This window comes from Loxodonta africana, chromosome 5 (assembly GCF_030014295.1).
Source record: "Loxodonta africana isolate mLoxAfr1 chromosome 5, mLoxAfr1.hap2, whole genome shotgun sequence".
NCBI classification, from domain to species: Eukaryota; Metazoa; Chordata; class Mammalia; order Proboscidea; family Elephantidae; genus Loxodonta; species Loxodonta africana.
The window spans coordinates 88,602,656-88,626,024 of NC_087346.1; the positions used below are offsets into that span (position 1 = coordinate 88,602,656).

The 23,369-nt window shown below is 35.9% G+C and overlaps 1 protein-coding gene across 1 annotated transcript in view; it reads left to right on the forward strand.

Moving 5' to 3' along the window:
• Positions 1-23,369, forward strand: part of LOC100676159 (transmembrane protease serine 11G-like) — a 50,019-nt gene that overhangs the window by 20,928 nt on the left and 5,722 nt on the right. Inside the window, exons 2-8 of the mRNA XM_064286311.1 lie at positions 1,056-1,191; positions 1,788-1,906; positions 6,196-6,263; positions 7,862-8,022; positions 17,990-18,028; positions 18,815-18,992; positions 20,371-20,630. Coding sequence (XP_064142381.1) covers positions 1,056-1,191; positions 1,788-1,906; positions 6,196-6,263; positions 7,862-8,022; positions 17,990-18,028; positions 18,815-18,992; positions 20,371-20,630 — 961 coding nt within the window. The remainder of the gene's footprint in view (positions 1-1,055; positions 1,192-1,787; positions 1,907-6,195; positions 6,264-7,861; positions 8,023-17,989; positions 18,029-18,814; positions 18,993-20,370; positions 20,631-23,369) is intronic.

Below are 23,369 nucleotides of genomic sequence, written 5' to 3' on the forward strand. Positions count from 1 at the left end.
AATATTTATCAAGTACCTATGAGTTTCCACCACTCTACCACTGAAATTAGCCATTGAAATTAGTCAAGGTTTAAATTAAAATTTGATTAGTACTAAAAGAAATCATGAAGAAAAAATTTTTTTCATTTCTTAAAAAAGATCTAGGAATAAATATTTTAGGGCATGTCTGCCTGGCTAAGGAAGTAAAAAAAAAAAAAGTAAGCTACAACAATTTCTCATTTGTGACCATACTTAAGGCTATAGTTCAGTCACAGTGATGTTTCTGGTGTTAGAGTGGAGCAATTCAACAGGTAACCATATCCTTTTGAAGACGGGTATTTTGTTGTAAAATAATCTCCCTCTTTAAAAATCGTTTTCTGTATCTGACTTAGCGGGCAAGACAGTGTAATGGTTCCTAAGTTATCACTATTTTTATATTAATGATGTCTTCTTGGCTTTGCTAATCACTTCTTCCTAATAATTCTCTTTCAACGCATTCCTTTTCTTCAGCGTGCCCCATTTTAGATGCCCTTCATATACATTACAAATTACTTGTTCTATAAATGTGGGTTACAGGTTTAAGTATAGAGGTGTGAGAAGGGCCCAAACAGACCAAATCCTAGATCTGGTTCTCCCAATATCCAACCTTAAGGCTCTAGTAATCACCTTGTGACTCTGTATTTTCGCCCTAGAATGAGAAGAGTGACCAAAACGCCCTCCTCACTCCCTGAGGCTCATTGTACTTTTAACCACATGAACCGAATATATGATATTAGTTCATTTACGAAGAAAAAAAATACTCTAGGTCTTCTGGTCTAATGGGCCAGCAAACATATGAAACAACATATTCAGTAGCCAATTGCAGTATAATACTGACTTTTTGATCAAAATAAAAAATCAGATATTGAATATATTTTTATTATTAGTATTTTTTTAAAATAGGAAAATACATTCAAATGTTACCAAAAACAATATGAACTGACCACGAATTTCAGGAAAAATATTCTATACCAAAGGGGGGAAAAATGTATGAAACTTTGATTCTGGTGTTAAAATTCTTTGTTTTTAATATATAGCTCTCTCTTAAAAGGCCATCAACACTGGGTAGAAGAACAAATTCACTGAGACCATGGATGATTGCCCTTATTATCACAGCTGTTGTGTTGGTTCTGGCAATAATCATAGCTCTCCTTGTTTATTTTTTGGCATATGGTAAGTATCTACTTCATTGTATTATTTAAAAAATTTGAAGACCCACTCAATTTATTTCAAAACCTTGATATTTTCTTATATCCCCAAATGCAATTTTTATTCAAATAAATTTTTGAATATTTGGGAAATAATAATCCTTTATATATAAAAATTCTAGCATGAAAAATTTGGTTTAGTTTACTATAATATTATGTCTTAAGCAATATAATACCCAACATGAATCAATAGATTCACATCCTGTTATTTTGTAGTTTAATAATATTTTGTAAACTGAATGAAAAATTATTTTAGTAGCAATTCTATCTTTGAGATCAACGTATGAGAATGTTGCATTCTATCATTATTTAATTAGCAGCTTAAGATAATCTGTTATCACTCATAGATGGTTATTGTGTCAGGCCATAATTAATGTCCACAATGACCATAAGAATGTGTGATCTTAAGAAATGGTTAGAGGGAGGTATTGGCCACCATCTACTGAATGTTTAATTCCCAGAGTTTACCTATTCTATAACATTTTTTTGTGCCATTCTCTCTGTTTCTTATACAAGCTAAATTACTAAAGAGAAACCATCTCTTTTTGTTCTCCCATCCAGATCAGAAGACTCACTATTACCAGGCTTCTTTCCGGATCCCCAGTATTGAATACAATCCCGATTTTTCAGTAGAACACTCAAAAAGTGGGGCTGACCTGAAACAAAAAATCAATAGTGAGGTAAGTCAAAGTTTTGCTGGCATCATCACTATCTTGTGAAGAAGGAGGCTAGAGTAAGAAGCCAGTTGAGAATATGTCTAATTGTATTTATGTTACAGGTGCCAGATAAAACACAGTATGCCCAGTTAAATTTGAATTTTATATTATACTGAAAATATACCACACACAATATTGAAACATGCATGTGGTAAACAGCAATGATTGTTGTTTATCTGAAATTCAGATTCAACTGGAAGCCCTGTATTTTTATTTGCTAAATCTGGACACCCTAACCTACATTATTGAAAAAATACATTAGGCAAAGACAATTGCACCGGAAACTGAGCAAAATAAGTTCGACAAAAAAATAAATAGTTTAAGTACAAAGCAAATTATTAGAGTTATTTGGAAATATCTCCACATGTCTGTCAGCTTGTCATATTGTGTTGGCTTCTGTGTTGTTATGATGCTGGAAGCTATGCCACCAAAATTTCAAATATCAGCAGGGTCACCTATGGTCAACAGGTTTCAGCTGAGCTTCCAGACTAGAACAGACTAGGAAAAAGAACCAGGTGATCTACTTCTGAAAAAATTAGCCACTGAAACCTTTTGAATAGCAAAGGAACATTGTCTAGTACGGTGCCAGGAAATGAGTGCCTCAGGTTGGAAGACACTTAAAAATACAACTGGGGAAGAGCTTCCTCCTCAAAGTAGAGTCAATCTTAACAATGTGGATGAAGTCAAGCTTTCAGAATCTTCATTTGCTGTTGTAGCACGACTTAAAATGAAACAAAACAGTTGCAAATATCCATTAATAATAGAAATGTAGAATGTACGAAATATGAAACTTGGAAGATTGGAAGTCATCAAAAATGCGGTGGAACGTATAAAGATCAGTATTTTAAGCACTAGTGAGCTGAAATGGACTGATATTGGCCATTTCGAATCAGACAATTATATGGCCAACTACACTAAGACTGGCAAACTGAAGAGGAATGGTGTTGCATTCATTGTCAAAAAGAACATTTCAAGATCTATCCTAAAGTACAACACCATCAGTGATACAATAGGATCCATATGCCTACAAGGACGATCAGTTAGTAAGATTACTATTCAAATCTACTCACTTATGCCAAAGATGAAGAAATTGAAGATTTTTACCAACTTCTGAAGTCGGAAATTGACCAAACATGCAATCAAGATTCATTGATAATTACTGGTGACTGGATTATAAAAGTTGGAAACAAAGAAGAAAGAGCAGTAGATGGAGAATTGGGCCTTGGTGATAGAAATAATGTTAGATATCACATGATTGAATTTTGCAAGACTGTAAAATTCAATCTGTGGAAAGAGACGATGGAGCAGCTCAATATCATCAGTCAGAACAAGGTCAGGGGATGACTGTGGAACAAACCATCAATTGCTTATATGTAAGTTCAATTTGAATCTGAAGAAAATTGGAAAAAAAATCCACGAGAGCCAAAGTACAACTTTAAGTATACTTCACCTGAATTTAGAGACCATCTCAAGAATTGATTTCACTCATAAAACAGTAATGAGCAAAGACCAGATGAATTGTAGAATGACATCGAGGACATCGTACATGAAGAAAACAAGGGGTCATTAAGAAGACAAGAAAGAAGGAAAAGACCAAAATGAATGTCAGGAGAGACTCTGAAACTTGCTCTTGAATAGAGTAGTTAAAGCAAAAGGAAGAAATGATAAAGTAAAAGAGCTGAAAAGAAGATTTCAAAGAGCAGCTTGAAAGGACAAAGTATTATAATGACATGCACAAAGACTTAGAGTTAGAAAACCAAAAGGAAAGAACATGTTTGGCATTTCTCAAGCTGAAAGAACTGAAGAAAAAGTCAAGCCTCTAGTTGCAATATTGAAGGATCCTACAGGGAAAATACTAAATGATGCAGGAAGCACCAAAAAAAGATGGAAGAGTCATTTCCCAACAAGAATTGGACAATGTTCAACCATTTCGGGAGGTAGCATATGATCAAGAACCAACGTTACTGAAGGAAGAAGTCCAAGCTGCACTGAAGGAATTGTCAAAAAACAAGGCTTCAGGAATTGATGGAATACCAGTTGATATGTTTCTACAAATGGCTGCAGCAGTGGAAGTGCTCACTCGTTTATGCTGAGAAATTTGGGAGACAGCTACCTGGCCAACCAATTGGAAGAGGTACATATTTGTGCCCATTCCAAAGAAAGGTGATCCAACAGAATGTGGAAGTTATCAAACAATATCATTAGTATCACACACAAGTAAAATTTTGATGAAAATCATTCAAAAGTGGTATATTGACAGGGAACTGCCAGGTGGGATTCAGAAGAGGAATTGGTATCAGGGATATCATTGCTGATGTTAGATGGATCTTGGCTGAAAGCAGAGAATACCAGAAAGATGTTATCTGTATTTTATTGACTATGCAAAGGTATTCAACTGTGTGGACCATAACAAAATGATCCATTGCAAAGAATAGCATTGCAGAGAATGGGAATCCAGAACACTTAATTGTGCTCATGAGAAACCTGTACATAGATCAAGAGGCAGTTGTTCGGACAGAACAAGGGGATACTGCATGGTTTAAAGGCAGGAAAGGTGTGCATCGGAGTTGTATCCTTTCGACATACTTATTCAATCTGTATGTTGAGCAAATAATCTGAGGAGCTGGACTATATGAAGACCATGGCGTCAAGATTAGATGAAGACTCATTATCAACCTGTGGTATGCAGATGACACAAACTTGCTTGCTGAAAATGAAGAGAACTTGAAGCTCTTACTGATGAAGATCCAAGACCACGGCCTTCAGTATGGATTACACCTCAACATAAAAAATTTCTCACTACTGGACCAAAAAGCAACATCATGATAAACAGAAAAAAGATTGATGTTCTTAAGGATTTCATTTTACTTGGATCACTAATCAACACCCATGGAAGCAGCAGTCTCTTGACAGTCTCTTGACTGTCAAAAGATGCATTACATTAGGCAAATCTGCAGTGAAGAGGCTCTTTAAAGTGTTAAAAAGCAAAGATGTCACCTTGAAGACTAAGGTGCACTTGACCCAAGCCATGGTGTTTTCAGTCACCTCATATGCATGCAAAAGCTGGATGATGAATAAAGAAGACCTAAGAAAAATTGAAGCCTTTGAATTGTGATGTTGGCAAAGAATATTGAATATACCATGGACTGCCAAAAGAATGAACAAACTGTCTTGGAAGAAGTACAGCCAGAATGCTCCTTAGAAGCAAGGATGGCAAGACTACATCTCACATAATTTGGACATGTTATCAGAAGAGACCAGTCATGATTGGTAGAGGGTCAGCAAAAAAGAGGAAGATCCTCAAGGAGATGGATTGACACAGGGGTTGCAACACTGGGCTCAAGCATAGCTACTGTCATGAGGATGGCGCAGGACTGGGCAGTGTTTCGTTCTGTTGTACATAGGGTCACTATGAGATGGAATTAACTTGATGGCACATAACTACCCTCCCTCATTTACCATGGTATCAAAATTTGGCCTAAAATTTTTCACTAAATCCAAAAAAACTGATTTACAATCACATCAGTGGGGATGATAATATTGAGCTTGATTAATAGATGACAAATCGGTGATAAATCCATATATACTGAACTTTCAAAAATATTCAGTCTCTGAGTCCTCATTCAACTCTGTGTACATTTTATTATGGCTATTTAACTATCTATCTTAAAACAACTTTTTTTTTTTAGTTGTGCTTTAGGTGAAAGTTTACAGCTCAAGTTATTTTCTCGTACAAAAATTTATACACATATAGTTGCTATCCCTATAATGTGACAGCACACTCCTTTCCACCTTGGATTTCCCATGTCCATTCACCAGCTCCTTCTGCCTTCTCATCTTGCCTCCAGACAGGAGCTGCCCACTTAGTCCTGTGTATCTACTTGAACTAAGAAGAACACTCTCATGAGTATCATTTTTTGTCTTAAAGTCCAGTCTAATCATTTCCAAGTTGGCTTCAGAAATGGCTTTAGTTCTGGGTTAACAGAGAGTCTGGGGGAAATACAACTTTTTATATCAATCATTTGTGACCACGTGACAAGTTGTTCAAACTTCTACATCCAATTATATGAATGATCTTTATGAGAACTGGATTATTCCCAAATGAGTTTTTGAGGATAGCTGTAAACAAACATCAGAGTAAACACTGTTCAAGTCACAGCAGGTTTTATACAAGAATTTTTGTGACATATTGAAATGTGTGAAATTCATACTTAAATTTCTATTCTTTTTTTTCTTTTCTTTTCTTTTCTCAGATGGATAAGATATTTCAAAGATCCCCTTTAAATTATCTCTACATCAAGTCTCATGTTGTCAACCTTAGGTAATCACAACTAATTAATTTGTATGATAAAAAGGCAAGTTTATATTAGTTATTCATCAATTATTCACTTTTTGGGCAACTTCTAAAAATCTTAGCTATACCAAGAAGCAAACATAGTTTAACATTATTACATTTAACCCTTTGGTGATCCTGTTATTTCCTGCTTTGAATTTTTTTTTTTTTTTTTTGGATACCATGTGTTTTTATTAATGGAAATATGCTGAGTCATGGGGTATGTTTAAATTTTTGGTTGGTAATATACATTTTGAAAAATGTTGTCTGGGACTGCATGGTTACTACTGAACTTTTTGCCTTCTCAAGCCTGCTGATTGATGGACAACTTTCTGACCCCAGGAAATTTGGTTGCTGAAAATATAGTGGGGCACCTTCCATTAGGTTACATGGGGAATCTCTGGTTTTCCACATAAGACACACACACACACACACAAAACCTAAAACCAAGCCCACTAGGGCTCCCTAACTATCAGGAAACCATAAATATGCTTACAAGACTTATCTAGGGGTACAAAAGCCAAAAGAGACAAAATTTTACCCAATCACGTTTCTGGTTGCTCAACCTTACTTCCAAGCCTCACACTCCAGGTATTTTGCTTTAACAAAAGCTTCTTTCACATTTCATCATTATTCAAGTCCCCACTGAAGGACAGCAAATATACTCCCAAAGAACTCCAGAGGCATAAAAAGTGGTTGGGATACCATTTGTCCATGGGTCACCAAAGGGCTTTAATTGCTATTACTTCTGTAGAAAGTACCTACAGTGAAAGGTTCTTAACTTGGGTGGAGATGAAATGTATGCTACTGGTTGTTCTTTTGAAGGCTTTTAAATTTCAGTTAGATTATTACAGTAACTATCTACTTCTCTCAACTTTACTTATTTCTTCCTTATAATAAGCATCTTTTATAAATTTTAAAAGTTTATCAAACCCTAAAAACCCTTTGCTGTCGAGTCAATTCCGACTCATAGTGACCATATAAGAATATATATTCATACATGCACGTACACATACAAAGTTTCACAAGTGTGTTCGATTATTTTTTCAGAAAAAAGTATGATAGCACCCTCAAGTATTCTTTCCTTCTTGAATATGACCATGTTTCAAAAGCAAGGAGTGCCTGGTGGATTCAAACTGCCACCCTTTTGGTTAGCAGCCATAATATAGCACTTAACCACTATACCACCAGGGTTTCTAATTCAGATGTTAATACCTGTATAAAAACGGTTAAGGATCCCCAGCAGTGCAGTGTTTAAGTACTTGGCTAGTGAACAAAAGGTTGGCAGTTTGAACCCACTAGCCGGCTCTGTGGGAGAAAGATGTGGCAGTCTGCTTCCAAATTACAGCCTTGGAAATCCTACGGTGCGGTTCTACTCTGTCCTATAGGGTCTCTATGAGTTGGAATTGACTCGATGGCTGTGAGTTTTGGTTTAGTACATGAAGGAAAAAAATCCATGACACTAAAATATATGACATGTTTTTATTTTAGTTTCTTCAAGATATGACTCATATTTAGGCACCATGCTATAACATAATTACTGTGGCTATGTTCTCATTCATTTATTGTGGTGTTTTGTTTTTCAGGTCAAGTAATGATGGTTTGAAAACGGATGTATTGCTTAAATTTCAGTTTACCTCTAACAATGCAGGCACAATAAAGAGGCAAGCTGATGACATTTTGCATCAGAAGTTGAAATCAGATGGAAGCTTCTTGAAGATAGATACTTCATTACCTTATCTGAGAGGCAAGAAATACTTTTCTTCCCTTGTTACATTTTATCCTTTTAACAATCTATAGAAAAAGCTTCTATATTTTACCACAAAATGAAGCCACTTTTCAGTGTTAAATCTACCATCTACTTTATAATAAACAAATCTCCACATTATCAATCCCAAAGATTATATTCCTTTGATTAGAATGGAAATAAGTATAAAACGAGAGTTGGACAATATCCAAATATAATAGCGTTTCTTCCTTTTTTTCAAAGACTTTAGTGGAATTGTTTGAATTAGGATGTGTGTGATAAAACCTATACTCTGCTACACATACAGCAATCTCTAGTGCCCGGATCATCACCTTGCAATGTTAGTTGCTGTCGAGTCAGCTCCAACTCATGATGACCTTATGTATAACAGAAAAAAATGCTGCCTAGTCCTGTGCCATCTTCATGATCATTGATATGTTCGAGTCCATTGTTGTGGCTATTGTGTCAATCCATCTCATTGAGGATCTCCCTCATTTTCAATGACCCTCTGCTTTACCAAACAGGATATGCTTTGCTAGCAACTGACCCCAATCTGAATCCAGAACATAAGAATGAGTATGGACTTAAGAACAACAATGTATGGGACATAAACATGATTTGGATACAAGTGAAGGAGACTTGGCATTATAGGTTACACTACTGTAACCCTTTCTATAGTATGCTGGTTAAGATTGGTCCAGGGCATGTAGGAGGCAGAAGGATACCTGCCTCTCAAGACCTCCCAGGTCCTGAAAGTACCTGCCTCAGGTTTAGAGACACTAGCTCATTAGCAGCGGAGACACAAGGAGATGGTTAATAAATGCTTAGCTTAAACAAAGTTCATTATAATTCCAAGGCTGTTGTCAGCCTTCTACAAATTAGCTTTAAGGTTGTGACATTCTACCAGAATTTAAGTTGTGAAATGGAGAAATGAGATTATAAGGCTGACAGAAAATTACAAGTCACCAGTAAGTCTTCCCCCATCACTTTTCCCCCGAAACTGTTCTAGAGGAACAGAGCAGGTAAATGACAATATTTTAACAGAAGAGAAAATTACATTACAGCCCTTGCCAAAGTTGGAAAGAAAAAAAAAATAACTTGGAGATAAGGAGTTGAAGTCTCTGTAAGTATTGCCTAACATTCAGTTCTGCTGATCATGCAGATAGAACAGAGTAGACTCTAAATCCAATGCACTGGACTTTAGATAACAGAGACAAGACTTTCCGAAGGCAATTTTGTTGAAGAGATGCATATGTGTAAGAAATATAACGTTGGTGTGTTTGTGTTTTAAGAAATTTGAATTGAACTTTTTATTTTGAATTCCCATCAAGCTAAATGGTATGAATGTATTCTCTAGATCTTCCTCCCACTTCTTACCCCTTCTATGGTATTAGAAGGATTTAAGTCACCCACAGTGTTTTTAGATGTGGGCTGCCATTCAGTGGTTTCAGTCATTAATGGTTCCCACAGGCATCAGCTGGTGAGCCACCATCATCATCAGATTCTCAATTGCCTGTCTAAGTAAGTTACTGTTGAGGCATCCCTCATTCCTTTCAAAAGGCCCCCTCCTGTTGGTAATACTTCTTGATACTTCTGTGCTTTGCAAGAGTGCTTGAGGGCTACTTTAATTTGTATTTTGTTTGTTTGTTTATTTCATTTCTCTCTGCAAAAGACTAATAATTCATTAAATCCATGAAATGTATCTGCCCTAGCCACAATCATATCCCCAAGATTATATAGAGCTCAGCACAGGGTAGAAACTCAATATTAAATGAATGGTGTCCTGTTTTATCTTCAACTCTGTAAACTATGCTAAATCTCTTAAAAGTGGCTAGAAATCAAACTCTAGGTTCCTCAGTGTTCTGTGATACTTATTAATTCAAATTAATAAATGAATTGATAAATACCACGGCACACTGCAGAATCTAGAGTTTCAGAACTGTATGGAAAAAATTAGAGGTTGTACACGTAAACAAAAATCTGAAAGAACGCAGCAGAACTAGATGATGCCTGGCTATCACCTTCTACTGCTCTGACAGGAATAGAGGGTCCCAGAGAGAGTGGGAGAAAAACAGAGAACAAAATTCAAAAAAGATCAGACTTACTGGTCTGACAGAGACTGGAGGAACCCCCAAGATTATGGCCCCAGGACACCCTACTAACTCAGAACTGAAGCTACTCTCAAAGTCCTTTCTGTCAAAGATAAGAAAAGTCTATAAAACAAACAATAACACATGTGAGGGACATGCTTCTTAGTTTAGTCAAGTATACAAGACAAAATGTACAAAACTGGCCCAAAAGTAAAGATGAGAAGGCAGGAAGGGACAAGAAAATGGGATGAACGGACACTGGGAATCCAGAATATAAAGGGAAGAATGCTGACACATTGAGGGAATCCAATCAATATCTCAAAACCATTTGTGCATAAATTTTTGAAGGAGAAACTAATTTCCACTGTAAATTTTCACCTAAAGCACAATAAAATAAAACTAAAAAATCTGAAAGAAAAAAAAAAGTTGAGTTTATAAGATAAGAAGCATCATTTAAACATATGCAGTACAAAGACAAAAATGCATGGAATTCACTCTTGGTGAGGCTATAGGTGGTAATAGAAAGAACCCTAGACTAGGGCTCAGACAACCTGTGTTCTAGCAATAATCACTATAGTGTAGATTTGGTAGGAGCCCTGGTGGAGCAGTGGTTAAAGCACTTGGCTGCTAACTGAAAAGTCTGCTTCTGTAAAGACTTACAGCCTTGGAAACCCTATGAGGCAGTTCTACTTTGTCCTACGGGGTCACTATGAGTCAGAATCAACTCGACGGCAGTGGGTTTTTTGTTTTTTTTTTCGTAGACTTGGATAAGCTGCTGAAATTCGTATCCAGTTTCCACTTCTGCAAAATAAGATGGTAACAATTACAGAACTTATTCTTTCATGAAGTGTAAAAATGCCTCAAAAAAGTACAAAATACAAACAAATTCATTTGATGTATTATTTTATGGACTTCCTCAGGTATCTTTAGAAACTCTGGCCTGGGAAGTTGGAGAATAACTTTGTCTTGAAAAAGACAGTAGGAAAGCTAAAACACACACATGCCCACAGACACAAATATTGGCAGAGTTAGCTAAATAATATCTTATGTTCAGTAGAGAAATGTAGTCAACTTAATTTTTTATAAAGAAGCCATAGTGGTACACTGGTTAAGCACTTGGCTGTTAACCAAAAGGTTTGTGGTTTCAATCTGCCAGCCATTCCAGGGAGAAGGACATGGCAATCTGTGTCCATAAAGGTTACAGCCTTGGAAGCCCTATGGGGCAGTTCTACTCTGTCCTATAGGGTTGCTATGAGTCAGAATTGACTTGCCAGCAATGGAAAAAAATCGAATTTTTTAGAAGTATTTTTTTACAGGATTACAATAAAGCTCAGGGGAAAGATTTGAATTTAGCTTCTAGAGATAGTGCCCAAGAGTATAATTGCTGGATTAAATGGCAAATCAATTTTTAGTTTTGAAAAGGACTACCAAACTATTTTCCAGAACAACTATACCATTTTACATTCCCATCAGCATTGTATTAGTTATCAAGTTTCTCTTTATCCTTGGCAGCATTTGGTACTACAACCATTTTGCATTTTAGTCACTCTGATAGACATGTTGTAATACCCCATTGTGGCTGTATTTGCATTTCTCAAATGGCTAATAATGTTGAACATCTTTTCTTGTGTTTACTTGCCATACGTACATTCTGTAGAGTGAAACGTTTGTGTTAGTCTTTTGTCTATTTTCTAATTGGGTTGCTTGTTGTTTTAAATGTTGAGTTTTAAGATTTCCCTGTATATTCTAGATACAAGGCCTTTGTCAGATATGTAATTTATAAATATTTTCTTCTAGTCTGTAATTTGCTTTTCCACCCATTTAACAAAGTCTTTCAGAGAGTGAAAGTTTTTAATTTTGATGAGGCTTAACTAAGCATAAAAACTTTTTCTCTTATAAACTGTGCTTTGGGGGCTAAGTCTAAGAACTATTTGTTTAGTCCTGGGTCTCAATTATTTTCTCCTATGTTCTTTTCTAGTTATACCATTTTAGGCTTTATATTGAAGTCTATATTCATTTTGACTTAATTTTTGTATAAGGTATGAGAATTAGATAGAGGTTCTTTTTTTTTTTTTTCCTAATGACTATTAATTTGCTCCAGCACCACTATTGAAAAGGCTATATCCATCATTCATTAAATTACTTTTGTCCTTGGTCAAAAATTAATTGGGCATATTCATGTGGGTCTATTTCTGAGCTCTCTGTTCTGTTCCACTGATCTATGTGTCTATCCCTCTGCTAGGACCACATCGTCTTAATTACTGCAGCTATATCATAAGCCGTACAGTACTGTTTCATTCTTCTTTATCAAAATTGTTTTGGCTACTGTAGTTCCTTTGCCTCACATGTAAATTTTAGAATAAGCTTGTCTATATCAACAAAGAAACTTTTTGATACTTTGATAGAAATTGCCTTAAGCCCATAGATCGGTTTGGGGAGAACTGACATCTTTACTATGTTGAGTTTTCTAATCCAGAGACACAATATGTGTCTCTACTTAAGTCTTCTTTGATTTCTTTCATCAGCATTTTATAATTTTAACATTCAAATCCTGTACAATTTTGATAAATTTATACATATATATTTCATTTTCTTTGGAGCAATTATAAATGTTATCACACTTTTTGTCTTGGTCTCTACGTGTTTATTGTCAGTATATAGAAATCCAATTGATTATTGTGTTGGTCTTATAGATTCCTTGAAGTTTTCTATGTAGACAATCATCATGTCTACAAATAGAGACAGTTTTCTTCCTTTCTTTTCAATTTGTATGTCTTTCATTTCTTTTTCTTACCTTACTGCATTGGATAGGCCTTGTATTACTATGCTAAATAAGAGTGCTGATAGTGGACATACTTGCCGTGTTCCTGATCATAGAAGGAGAGTATTCAGTCTTCACCATTAAGTATGATGTTAGATCTAAGGATTTTTGTAGATATTCTTTAGGAGGTTGAAAAAGTTCTTCTCTATTCCTAATGGACTGAGAGGTTATATCATGAACAGGTGTCGAATTTTGTGGAATGTTTTTTCTGTCAATTGATATGATCACATACTTTTTCTTCCTTAGCCTGTTGATATGGTGGGTTACACTGATTGACTTTTAAATACTCAACATCCTTGCATACTTGGAATACATCTCACTTGGCTATGGTGCATTATTCTTTTTATACACTGTTGGACTCAACTGGCTAACATTTTGTGAGGATTTTTGCATCTAAGTTCATGAGAGACATAGGTCTTTAATTTTCTTTTTTTCTTTTGTCCTATGTTTGTTTGGTTAAAGTTAATAGTGATCTCACCAAATGAGTTTGGGAGTGTTGTCTTTTTTTCAAATTCCTGAAAGGGATTGTGTAAAATTCTTTTTGAATATTTAATAAAATTCTCCACGGTGAAACCATCTGAGTCTGGAGATTTCTTTTTCAAGAATTTTTACTTACAAATTCAGTTTCTTTAATAGTTATAAGATTGTTCATATCTATTTCATCTTTTCTGAATTTTTGTGTTTGTGTTTTTGAGGAATTGACGTATTTCTTCTAAGTTGCCAAATGTAAGAGTACAAAGCTATTTGTAACCCAGTACAAAGTTATTTGTAGCATGCCCTTAAAACCCAAACAAATCACTGCCGTTGAGTCAATTACAACTCATAACAACTCCACAGGGCTTCTAAGGCTGTAAATCTCTACTGAAGCAGACTGCACATCTTTCTTCCGTGCTTCAGGCTGTTTTCTGCTATCCTCTATTCCATTCCTGATATTGGTGGTTTGTGTCTTCTCTATTTTTGTCTTTATCAGACTTTCCAGAGGTTTATCAGTTTTACTGATTTTATTTCAAAGAATCAGCTTTTTTGTTTCATTAATGTTCCCTATTTCCTTGTTTTCAATTTCATTATTTTTACTCTTTGTAATTTTTTTCACTCTCTTTATTTCAAGCTTTTTTTTTTTTGCTCTTCTTTTTCTAGTTTCTTGAGGTAGGAACTTAGGTTATCGATTTGAGATCATAACTCTTTTCTAATGTAAGCATTTAGTGATATAATTTTCCTCTATTGTTTTCACTGTATCCTACAGTATTTGCTATGTTGTGTTTCCATTTTTATTCCATCCTATGTATTTTTTTCTTCCTTTTTAGCCAATGGATTATTTAGTAGCATGTTGTTTAATTTCTAAGCATTTGGAGATTTTCGTGTTATCTTTCTGTTATTGATTTCTGTTATGTGACCATATTCCATTATGGACAAAGCATACTCTGTGTGATTTCAGTTCTTTTAAATACATTGTGGTTTGTTTTATGACTCAGGATCTGATCTATCTTAGTGCATGTCCCATACGCACTTGACAAAAATGTGTATTCTGCTGTTGATGGTTGGAGTGTTCTATAAATGTCAAATAGATCTTGGTGGTTGATTTTGTTGTTCAGTTCTATATCCTCGCTGATTTTCAGTTGAGTTGAGAATGTTGATGTTGAGAGTGGGATGCTGAAATCTAAAACTATAACTGTGGATTTGTCTGTTTCTCCTTTCAGCTCCATCAGTTTTATTTTTTAATGTTCCATTTTGATTTCTTTATAATGATTTTTTTTTTTAATTTATTGCTTTGTATAGCTTTCCTAGTGGTTGCTCAGAAAACCAGTTGCTGTGGAGTCAAATCAGACTCATGGCAACCCCATGCGTGTCAAAGTAGACCTGGACTCCATAGGGTTTTCAATGGCTGATTATTCTGAAGTATATTTCCAGGCCTTTCTTTTCAGGCACCTCTGGGTGGACTCAAACTTCCAACCTTTTGGTTAGCAGCCAAGCACTTAACTGTTTGTGTCACCCAGGGACTCCAGTTGTTGCTCTAGATATTACCATGTATATACATAACACGTCACAGCTTATTCCTAAAGTCCTGAAGTCTCTGACTAGTCTGCTTTCTTCCTTCCAAATTTCAGAGTTCTTCTATCATTGCCTGATGGATAATTTTCAAGGTATTTAGTTGTATTTATAGGGAAGGAGCAGAAAGAAGTGAGTCTATACCATCTTGTTCCAGGACTGGAACAATTCAATCTCTTTTATCCTGCAGAAAAGTATGTATTTATTGGATAATGTTCACACATGCAATATAGCTCTGTCATAGAAGCTTATCAATAGCTTCTACATAGAGAAGACCCTAGGGTCAAGATTAAATTTTCTGTGAGCTAACCCTTTCTTTCTCATTGATCCATAACTTACAGAGGATGGCACTAAACTGTAATTGAACTTACAGTAAAATGGGTTGCAGGACAAGACTTTTTCCTCAAGAATTACTTCAATTAGGTTCTTAATAGACTTGCCTTGTGATATTTTTATGGGGCTATAATAGGTAATTAATGTAAAGTGTTTAGCACAATCCCTAGTACACAGGACACAGTGAAGTGCTAGTTATCATTGTGGCTCATAAATTCATTCAGCAAGTATTTATTGAGAAACTCTGTATGCCAGGAACTAAGGTCCCCACACTCATAGAATTTATATTCTAATGTAGGTGAGAAGATATTGGTCTAAGAAACAAGTAAACAAGTAAATAAGCAAGGTAATGTCAAATAATATTAAACTCTTTGCAGAGAACAGATAGTGGGAGACTAGATTAAGTTGTCATGGAAGACCTATCTGAGGAGAGGCTTTTTAAGCTGAGGTCTGAATGACCAAGGTTGCAAAGGCCAGCAGAAAAGCATTTCTGAAAGAGGCGAAAGCTATATCAAAGACTGCAGACAGGGTGGCCATCAAGTACTAGGTAAGAAGAGAAGTTCAAAATGACACCAGACATAAATAAAAAAAGGTATATAGGACCAGATAGAAAGTTTTGGGTTATTCTAGAAGTCAGAGAAGCCATTGTTGTTGTTAGGTGTTGTCGTTGAGTCAGTTCCAACTCATAGCGATCCTATGCACAACAGAACAAAACACTGCCTGGTCCTGTGCCATCCTCACAAGTTGTTATGCTTGAGTCCATTGTTGCAGCCATTGTGTAAATTCCTCTTTTTTTGTTGACCCTCTCCCTTACCAAGCATGATGTCCTCCAAGGACTGGTCCCTCTGATAACATGTCTAAAGTACTTGAGATGAAGCCTCACCATTCTCACTTATAAGGAGAACTCTGACTGTAATTTTTAGAAGACTTGTTCATTCTTCTGATAGTCCATGGGATATTCAATATTCTTCACCAACACCATAATTCAAAGGCATCAATTCTTCTTCGGTCTTCCTTAGTCATTGTCCAGCTTTCACATGCATATGAAGGGATCAAAAACACTGTGGCTTGAGTCAGGTGTACCTTAGTCTTCAAGGTGACATCTTTGCTTTTTAACACTTTGAAGAGGTCTTTTGTAGCAGATTTTCCCAATGCAATGCGTTGTTTGATTTCTTGAACACTGCTTCCCCATGGGTGATGATTATGGATCCAAGTAAAATGAAATCCTAGACAACTTAAATATGTTCTTCATCTACCATGATATTGCTTCTTGGTCCAGTTGTGAGGATTTTTGTTTTCTTTATGTTGAGGTGTAATCCATACTGAAGGCTGTAGTCTTTGATTTTCATCAATGTTCCAAAAGCTTGACTCCATCCATCTCATTAAGATCAACTCTGCTTTGAGGGGGAGCTCTTCTGTAGCTCATTAAGATCAACTCTACTTTGAGGGGGAGCTCTTCTGTAGTCATATTTTGAGTACCTTCCAACCTGAGAGGCTCATCTTCTGGCACTATATCAGACAATGTTCCACTGCTGTTCATAAGGTTTTCACTGGCCAGTCTTTTCAGAAGTAGACCGTCAGGGTTCTTCTTCCTAGCTTGTCTTAGTCTGGAAGCTCAGCTGCAACCTGGGTGACCCTGCTGATATTTGAAATACCAGTAGCATAGCTTCCAGCATCAGAGCAATACACAAGCCACCCCAGTATGACAAACTGTCACGTGAGTGGTGCAGGAAGCTATTACCCATTGCTGTTGAGTTGATTGACTCATAGTGACTCTATGGGACAGAGTAGAACTGCCCCACAGGGTTTCCAAAGAGCAGCTATTGGATTCAAACAGCCATGTTTCTTCACCATGATGCCACCAGGGCCCCAGGAAGCCATTAGAGGGTTGTTATTCTTATTGGCAAAACCTAATTCTAAGGGGTATATGCTAATAAACTTCCTAAGCATAGTTCTCTGCAGACGAACTCAGGGTCCTCTTCAGAGTCTGACCAAAATTCATGACTCATCAATTTGTAGGCTTAGCAAAAAATTCATCTCTACAGATGTGTGTGGATTGCTATACTATCTACCATAAGGAATGATTCAACTAATTTTGTGGAACAACCACTTATCATGTCTTCCTCTATTTCACTTTACAAAAAAAGTGACCATCAGGGTAACACATTTTAAGGATTTCTTAATATAGTGTTGCCTCTGATTCCATAGGGACCGCCTGTGGACCAAGTCTAGATGCCAGGATTTCAAGATTTACTCAAAGCCATTATCATAACACCACTGTGAGAATTAAGACAGAAGGAAATTGTGTCCAAACATATAAGAAGAGTTCATATGTAAAACTGGTCCTACATCTTCTTCTGTTTTAATTTATATTTCAATAAATTGGGATAGCATTTCAATAACTAGCTGCAGTTCTCCTTTATTGCAAACGATATCCTTCTCTGTGTCAGTGCTTTTATAATCATGAACCAGGAGATCCCTGGAGACCATATATAGTCAGATAGAAGAGTTTGATTTATATTTAGGCCTCACCTTTTTGTAGAATTTTATTCTATTGTCTTTAAAGTAAGATTTTCCTGACTAATGCAGTTTCTTCCAACAGGAAACACTCATGTTATGTAAGCATATTTTAAATTATAATTGTTTCCCTGCTGAAAAATCATATTGTTTTTTCCAGATGTGAACGACGTACAAGCAGAGCACATTCTGAACAGCTGTAAGTTCAAGAATATCGCTGAGACTTTTATAAATCAAAGAACAAATCTCCAAACACACATTTTAGACTTTCTCAATTCCCACACTTAATATTTCTCAAAAGCATATAGTATCTCTGAATAAATAAGTGCCATAATTCCCTTCAGGAAAATAAATACTACTAATAAGTGGCAATGTTCATATGGACTTGTTGGAAATGCTTGCACTTCCTCAAAGAAAATGTCACTGATGACTTCTTTGACAATTTCATTTTATCTTATTTATTTTTCTTTGATTTACTGTGGAAACACAGAAAATTTTGTTTAAAATTAACATACACCCACCAACTTTAATATATGAACTTCGACATTTATGCTGTAGTGATAGAATGGCTGCAATATTAAATATTTTACAAGAGTAAAAATGATATTTTCTGTAATAAGCAGTGTATATTTAGATTTATGCACTGTACATTACACACTGTACACACATTTACACAGTGCACATCTACAGTGTACACTCAGAAATGTCAAATAGCTCTGGTGTAAACTGCTGTACATAAACAAAAATGGACCAGAAAAATATTAAAAAACAAATTTTAAAGTGAAATTGCATTAAATACACCAGGGAGGTGTATTATACATAATGTTAATTTTGATTAAGATTAACCAAAGTTAACATTATATAAAATGAACCTTTCTTTAAAGCAAAACACACTTAAAAATGATTGCACCCTTAACTATGTGCCAAACATACCTATACACATTTAGGTTTCTCTAGAAATTACCTTCTTATCTTCTTCTGACAGGTTGTGGTGTAGGGAGGCAGTCGCCATCCTCTTCCATGGAAAGAATTGCTGGTGGTGTTGTGGCTAGGAAAGCTGCTTGGCCATGGCAAGCCAGCCTGCAAATAGGTGGTATCCATTTCTGTGGAGCATCTTTGATCGGCAAGGAGTGGCTCTTGACTGCCGCTCACTGCTTTGACAAGTAAGTTCTCAGCCCGCATCAACGGGATCACCAATTCCACCAGTTTCTCTCACCTTCACACCCTGTAATTCTTATCCACTTCTCATTTCCTTCAAGAACATCCTAACCAGTTGCTGTTGAGTTAATCCTGTGTATCAGAGTAGAACTGTGCTCCGTAGGGTTTTCAATGGCTGATTTTTTGAAAGTAAATCTGAGCCTTTCTTCCAAGACACCTCTGCGTGGCCTTGAAAATCCAACCATCAGTTAGCAACCAAGAATGCGTTTTAGCAACCTAGCACATTAACCATTGCACCACCCACGACTCCAATGAACATCTTGTTGTTGTGTGTGCCCTCTTGTGGATTCTGACTCATAGTGACCCCATGTGACAGAGTAGAATTGCCCCAGAGGGTTTCCTAGGCTGTAATTTTTATAGAAGCAGATTGCCAGGTCTTTTCTCCCTCAGAGCTGCTGGGTGGGTTCAAACTGCTGACCTTTCGGTTAGCAGCTGAGCACTTTAACTACTGCGCCACCAGGGCTCCTTATGAACATCTTAAGCCTCCGCAGTTGTACCCACGATTGCTCAGTAGGCTTAGGAAGAAGCAACAATTACTGAAGAATAGTAGAAAAAATTAGAGTATCTTCAGTTCTAATTGAAATTACATTCTTAACTAAAAACAGGCCACCATTGTCAAAATTTGAACATATTCACCAGTTTTCTTGAGATATGTTGTGGATTAAAAAAAAAAAAAAAAACTCTGCTAATAGTATCCCAACCCACAAAATTTACATCTGGTATCTCATATAAATATTTTTGGCACTATGTTTTTTTTTTTTTTGGCATGATTTTTGAAGATTTAACTTATGGAACATTGGAAATAATAAAAAGATACATAACTCATAAAATTCATATAAATTCAGAAAATATTCTGAATAAAATGCTAAGTAAAAGAAAGCAGGAGAAAATAATATATACAATATGGCTTCAATTTATCTATCCTTTTACCTATCAATCTATCTACCATCTATCTCAATGGCTATATGTACATTAATATAACTGTGCATGGATATGTGTGTCTGTGTGTCTATATGTGAGTATACATGGCAAGTTTTATTTATTGAATAACTATTACGTGTTATTTCCTTTTAAAAATACCACCTCTCCCCCTCCCACCCCCGCCAGCCAAAGAGAGGAATTTAAGTTATTCTAGCAAGGGGATTTGTTATAAGCTAGAAGAAAGCAAAGCAGTACTAGGGAGAAGCTTCAAGTAAAAAGGTGGGAGAATCATCACCTCAAATATCTGCCCTTCTCCCACCCTTGCATCCCATGCCCACATATAGTTCCAGGCAAACTTAGATCAGAAATGAACCAACTATAATCCTTTTAATCTGTGATCAGTTACAAAAACCCAAAACTCTGGATGGTTAGTTTTGGAACAACCATAAGCCCTCCACTGATGAGAAGGAATGTCCAGTCAATTATCATTCACGAAAACTATGCTGCCCATGAGCATGAAGATGACATCGCTGTGGTGAAGCTTGCCACCCCCGTCACATTTTCTGATGACGTGCATAGAGTCTGTCTTCCGGATGCTACTTTTGAAGTCTTGCCTGAGAGTAAAGTGTTTGTCACTGGATGGGGAGCCTTGGGAAAAAATGGTGAGTATCTCAGCAAAAACAATCAGGCAAAACAAAACCTATCCTTCATTTGAGTAGAGATATCAAATAAGATACCAAATCAAAATAATAAGTAGAATAAGAGATTAAATCAACATGTCCCATGACAAATATGGCAAAAACAACAAACAAGAAAACCAGATATGATGAATTATGAAAACTTTGACTTTACTATTACAAGGTATCTATGTTTATTGTCTTTTTTGTGGGCTATTTTGGAAATTGGTGATAATTTTCTTTCAAAAAACTTATTTAAAATATTTATTCACATCATGCATTTTTCTTTCTGTTACTGGTTTTCATATACAGAGACTCTACTACGGCTGCATGATTAATAAAGTATGTGACATGTGAGCAGTAGTAATGATAAGCTTCTATACTGTCATGACCTACACAGAAATAGCCTTAAGCAAGCAATATGAATGGACTATTCATCACCTGACATTAAATATTATTAATATTATTGTATATCATTAATATCCAGATTGTTAATATTATTAATAATTAAATGTTAATTCCTCATGTAGTCATTAAATATTAAGTGATCCACATATCTATGGAACACCTTAGCCTGGGACTTTAAGAATTTGATCTGTATGACATTTACCCCAATTAATAATACATAAAGAACCCTGGTGGTGCAATGGTTAAGTTCGTGGCTGCTAACTGAAAGGCTGGCAGTTCGAACCCACCCAACAGCTCCATGGGAGAAAGACCTGGCAATCTCCTGCCATGAGGATTAAAACCTAGAAGACTCTAGGGGCAGTTCTACTCTGCCACATGAAGTTGCTACGAGTCAGAATCAACTCAATGACACCCAACAACAACAATACACAATAAACTGTAAAAATAGATTTTTAGTTCCTGATATAAATCTCCAGTTCTTCTCTAAGTATGTCTCTTAGTGGTATTTTTTACATACGGTTTAATCTACCCTTGAATGTCTGCTTTTTGATCTGGGCTTTTGTTATGAAGTTGTAGTCTTTCTTTATATATGCATTCAAAGTATAGCTTCTATCTACTGAGTCCTTATCAAGCAATTTCTACAGAAATCCTTGCTTCCCTTCAATATGCACTGCAATACTCTGATGTTGGGTCCAGTTTGCTGCATTATTGTAATAACCTGGAATATCTCTTCCTCATCTCTCTAGAGATCTGCATTGTTCTATATGCGATGGTGATTAGTATGAAAGGGAATAAAATTGTCTGGGGCTAAACAAGCTACTTTTGCTTGGAGTGGAAATAGAAAGTATCTCCCACTTGGGCAGCACCATAACACTTCCTCTAGAATCTTATCAGAAATCCATGGGTGTTACAAACAGATAACAAGCTTGACTGCTAGCTGAAAGGTTGGAGGTTTGAGTTCACCCAGATGTGCCTTGGAATAAAGGCCTCATGATATACTTCTGAAAAATCAGCCATTGAAAATCCTATGGAGCACAGCTCTATCCTGAAACACATGGGGTCACCATGAGTCAGAACTGACTCAGTGGCAACAGTTTATTTTATTTTCTAGAATCCAATTAAACTCAACACTGCCTTCTGTCAAAGAAGTAGTTCAAGAGTGATTTGGGACTTCATCATGAATCACTCAATTCCCGATAGTGTGCAGATCACTGTGCATTTAGCTACCTAATAAACTGTAAATCTTTCAGAATATTATGAATTTGCAATACATCAGGCTAAGGTTAAATATTAGGCATTTGATCATGGTTTTTTTCCTGCATTTTGAAACTGAGACAAAGAACCCAGGTTTTCTTTTCCTAAGCTCCTATAATTTATACAACAATTTTTTTTATCTGATTAGAAATCTTGTTACCAGACAACTTGTAATAAGACACTTTTTACTCTCTCAAGAGTTTCTGCTCTATTTATATAAAATAACTTGTTATATTGTTAAGCAGCTGAACTGGACTTTTTGGGTGAAATTAAAGAACTATAAGCATTTGTAATTTAAAACTACTCATCCTAGACAAATTAGCTAAAATAAAAATAGGCACACAGAAACAATAAGTAGTTGGAATACTTTCAAATGCTAATTAGGGAGCACTGGGTATTGCTGAAGCACTTACACAAATACTTTACATTTAAAAATTAACTAACTAACTAGAGAGAGAGAGAGAGAGAGAGAGATAGCGAGCAGGTTCTCTCACCAGGACCATTTCAAGCAGAATCAGAGATGGCGACGAAAAAACAGCGACCCTTCATGCTTAAAAGTGATGACTGCCATGCAGAATCATTCTAGGTAACCTTTCATGAGCGTAGAGATGCTATACTTAGTTCTTCAGCAAAATGGTTAACCTAGGTAAGCAAACCTACCAGTTTTACCCAGAGAATCAGGCTTCTTTACAGTGAATGACAAAATCCCTAGAAGCCTAGATCTCTTCTTCTAAAAGCTTAAACTTTCTTACCGTCCTTTTTTAACATTGAAGTGAAGCTTTCAGACACTGAGCATTGACTGGTCCACATGGACTTTAAATATAGAATCCTAACCTCTAAAATTCTAAAATAAATGCTTCCATTTATTAAGAATATAAAGCGAGGTACTGTCATAACCATTTATATTCATTATTTTTTAACCCTCAGAATAAACACGTGAGATTAGTACTATTTTCTCCTTTTTATAGGTGAGTAAAATGATGCTTAGTAAGATTAAGTAACTTGCCCAAGGTCATGGAGCACAAAAACTGTACAAACGGTGTTCAAACTCATATCTACTAC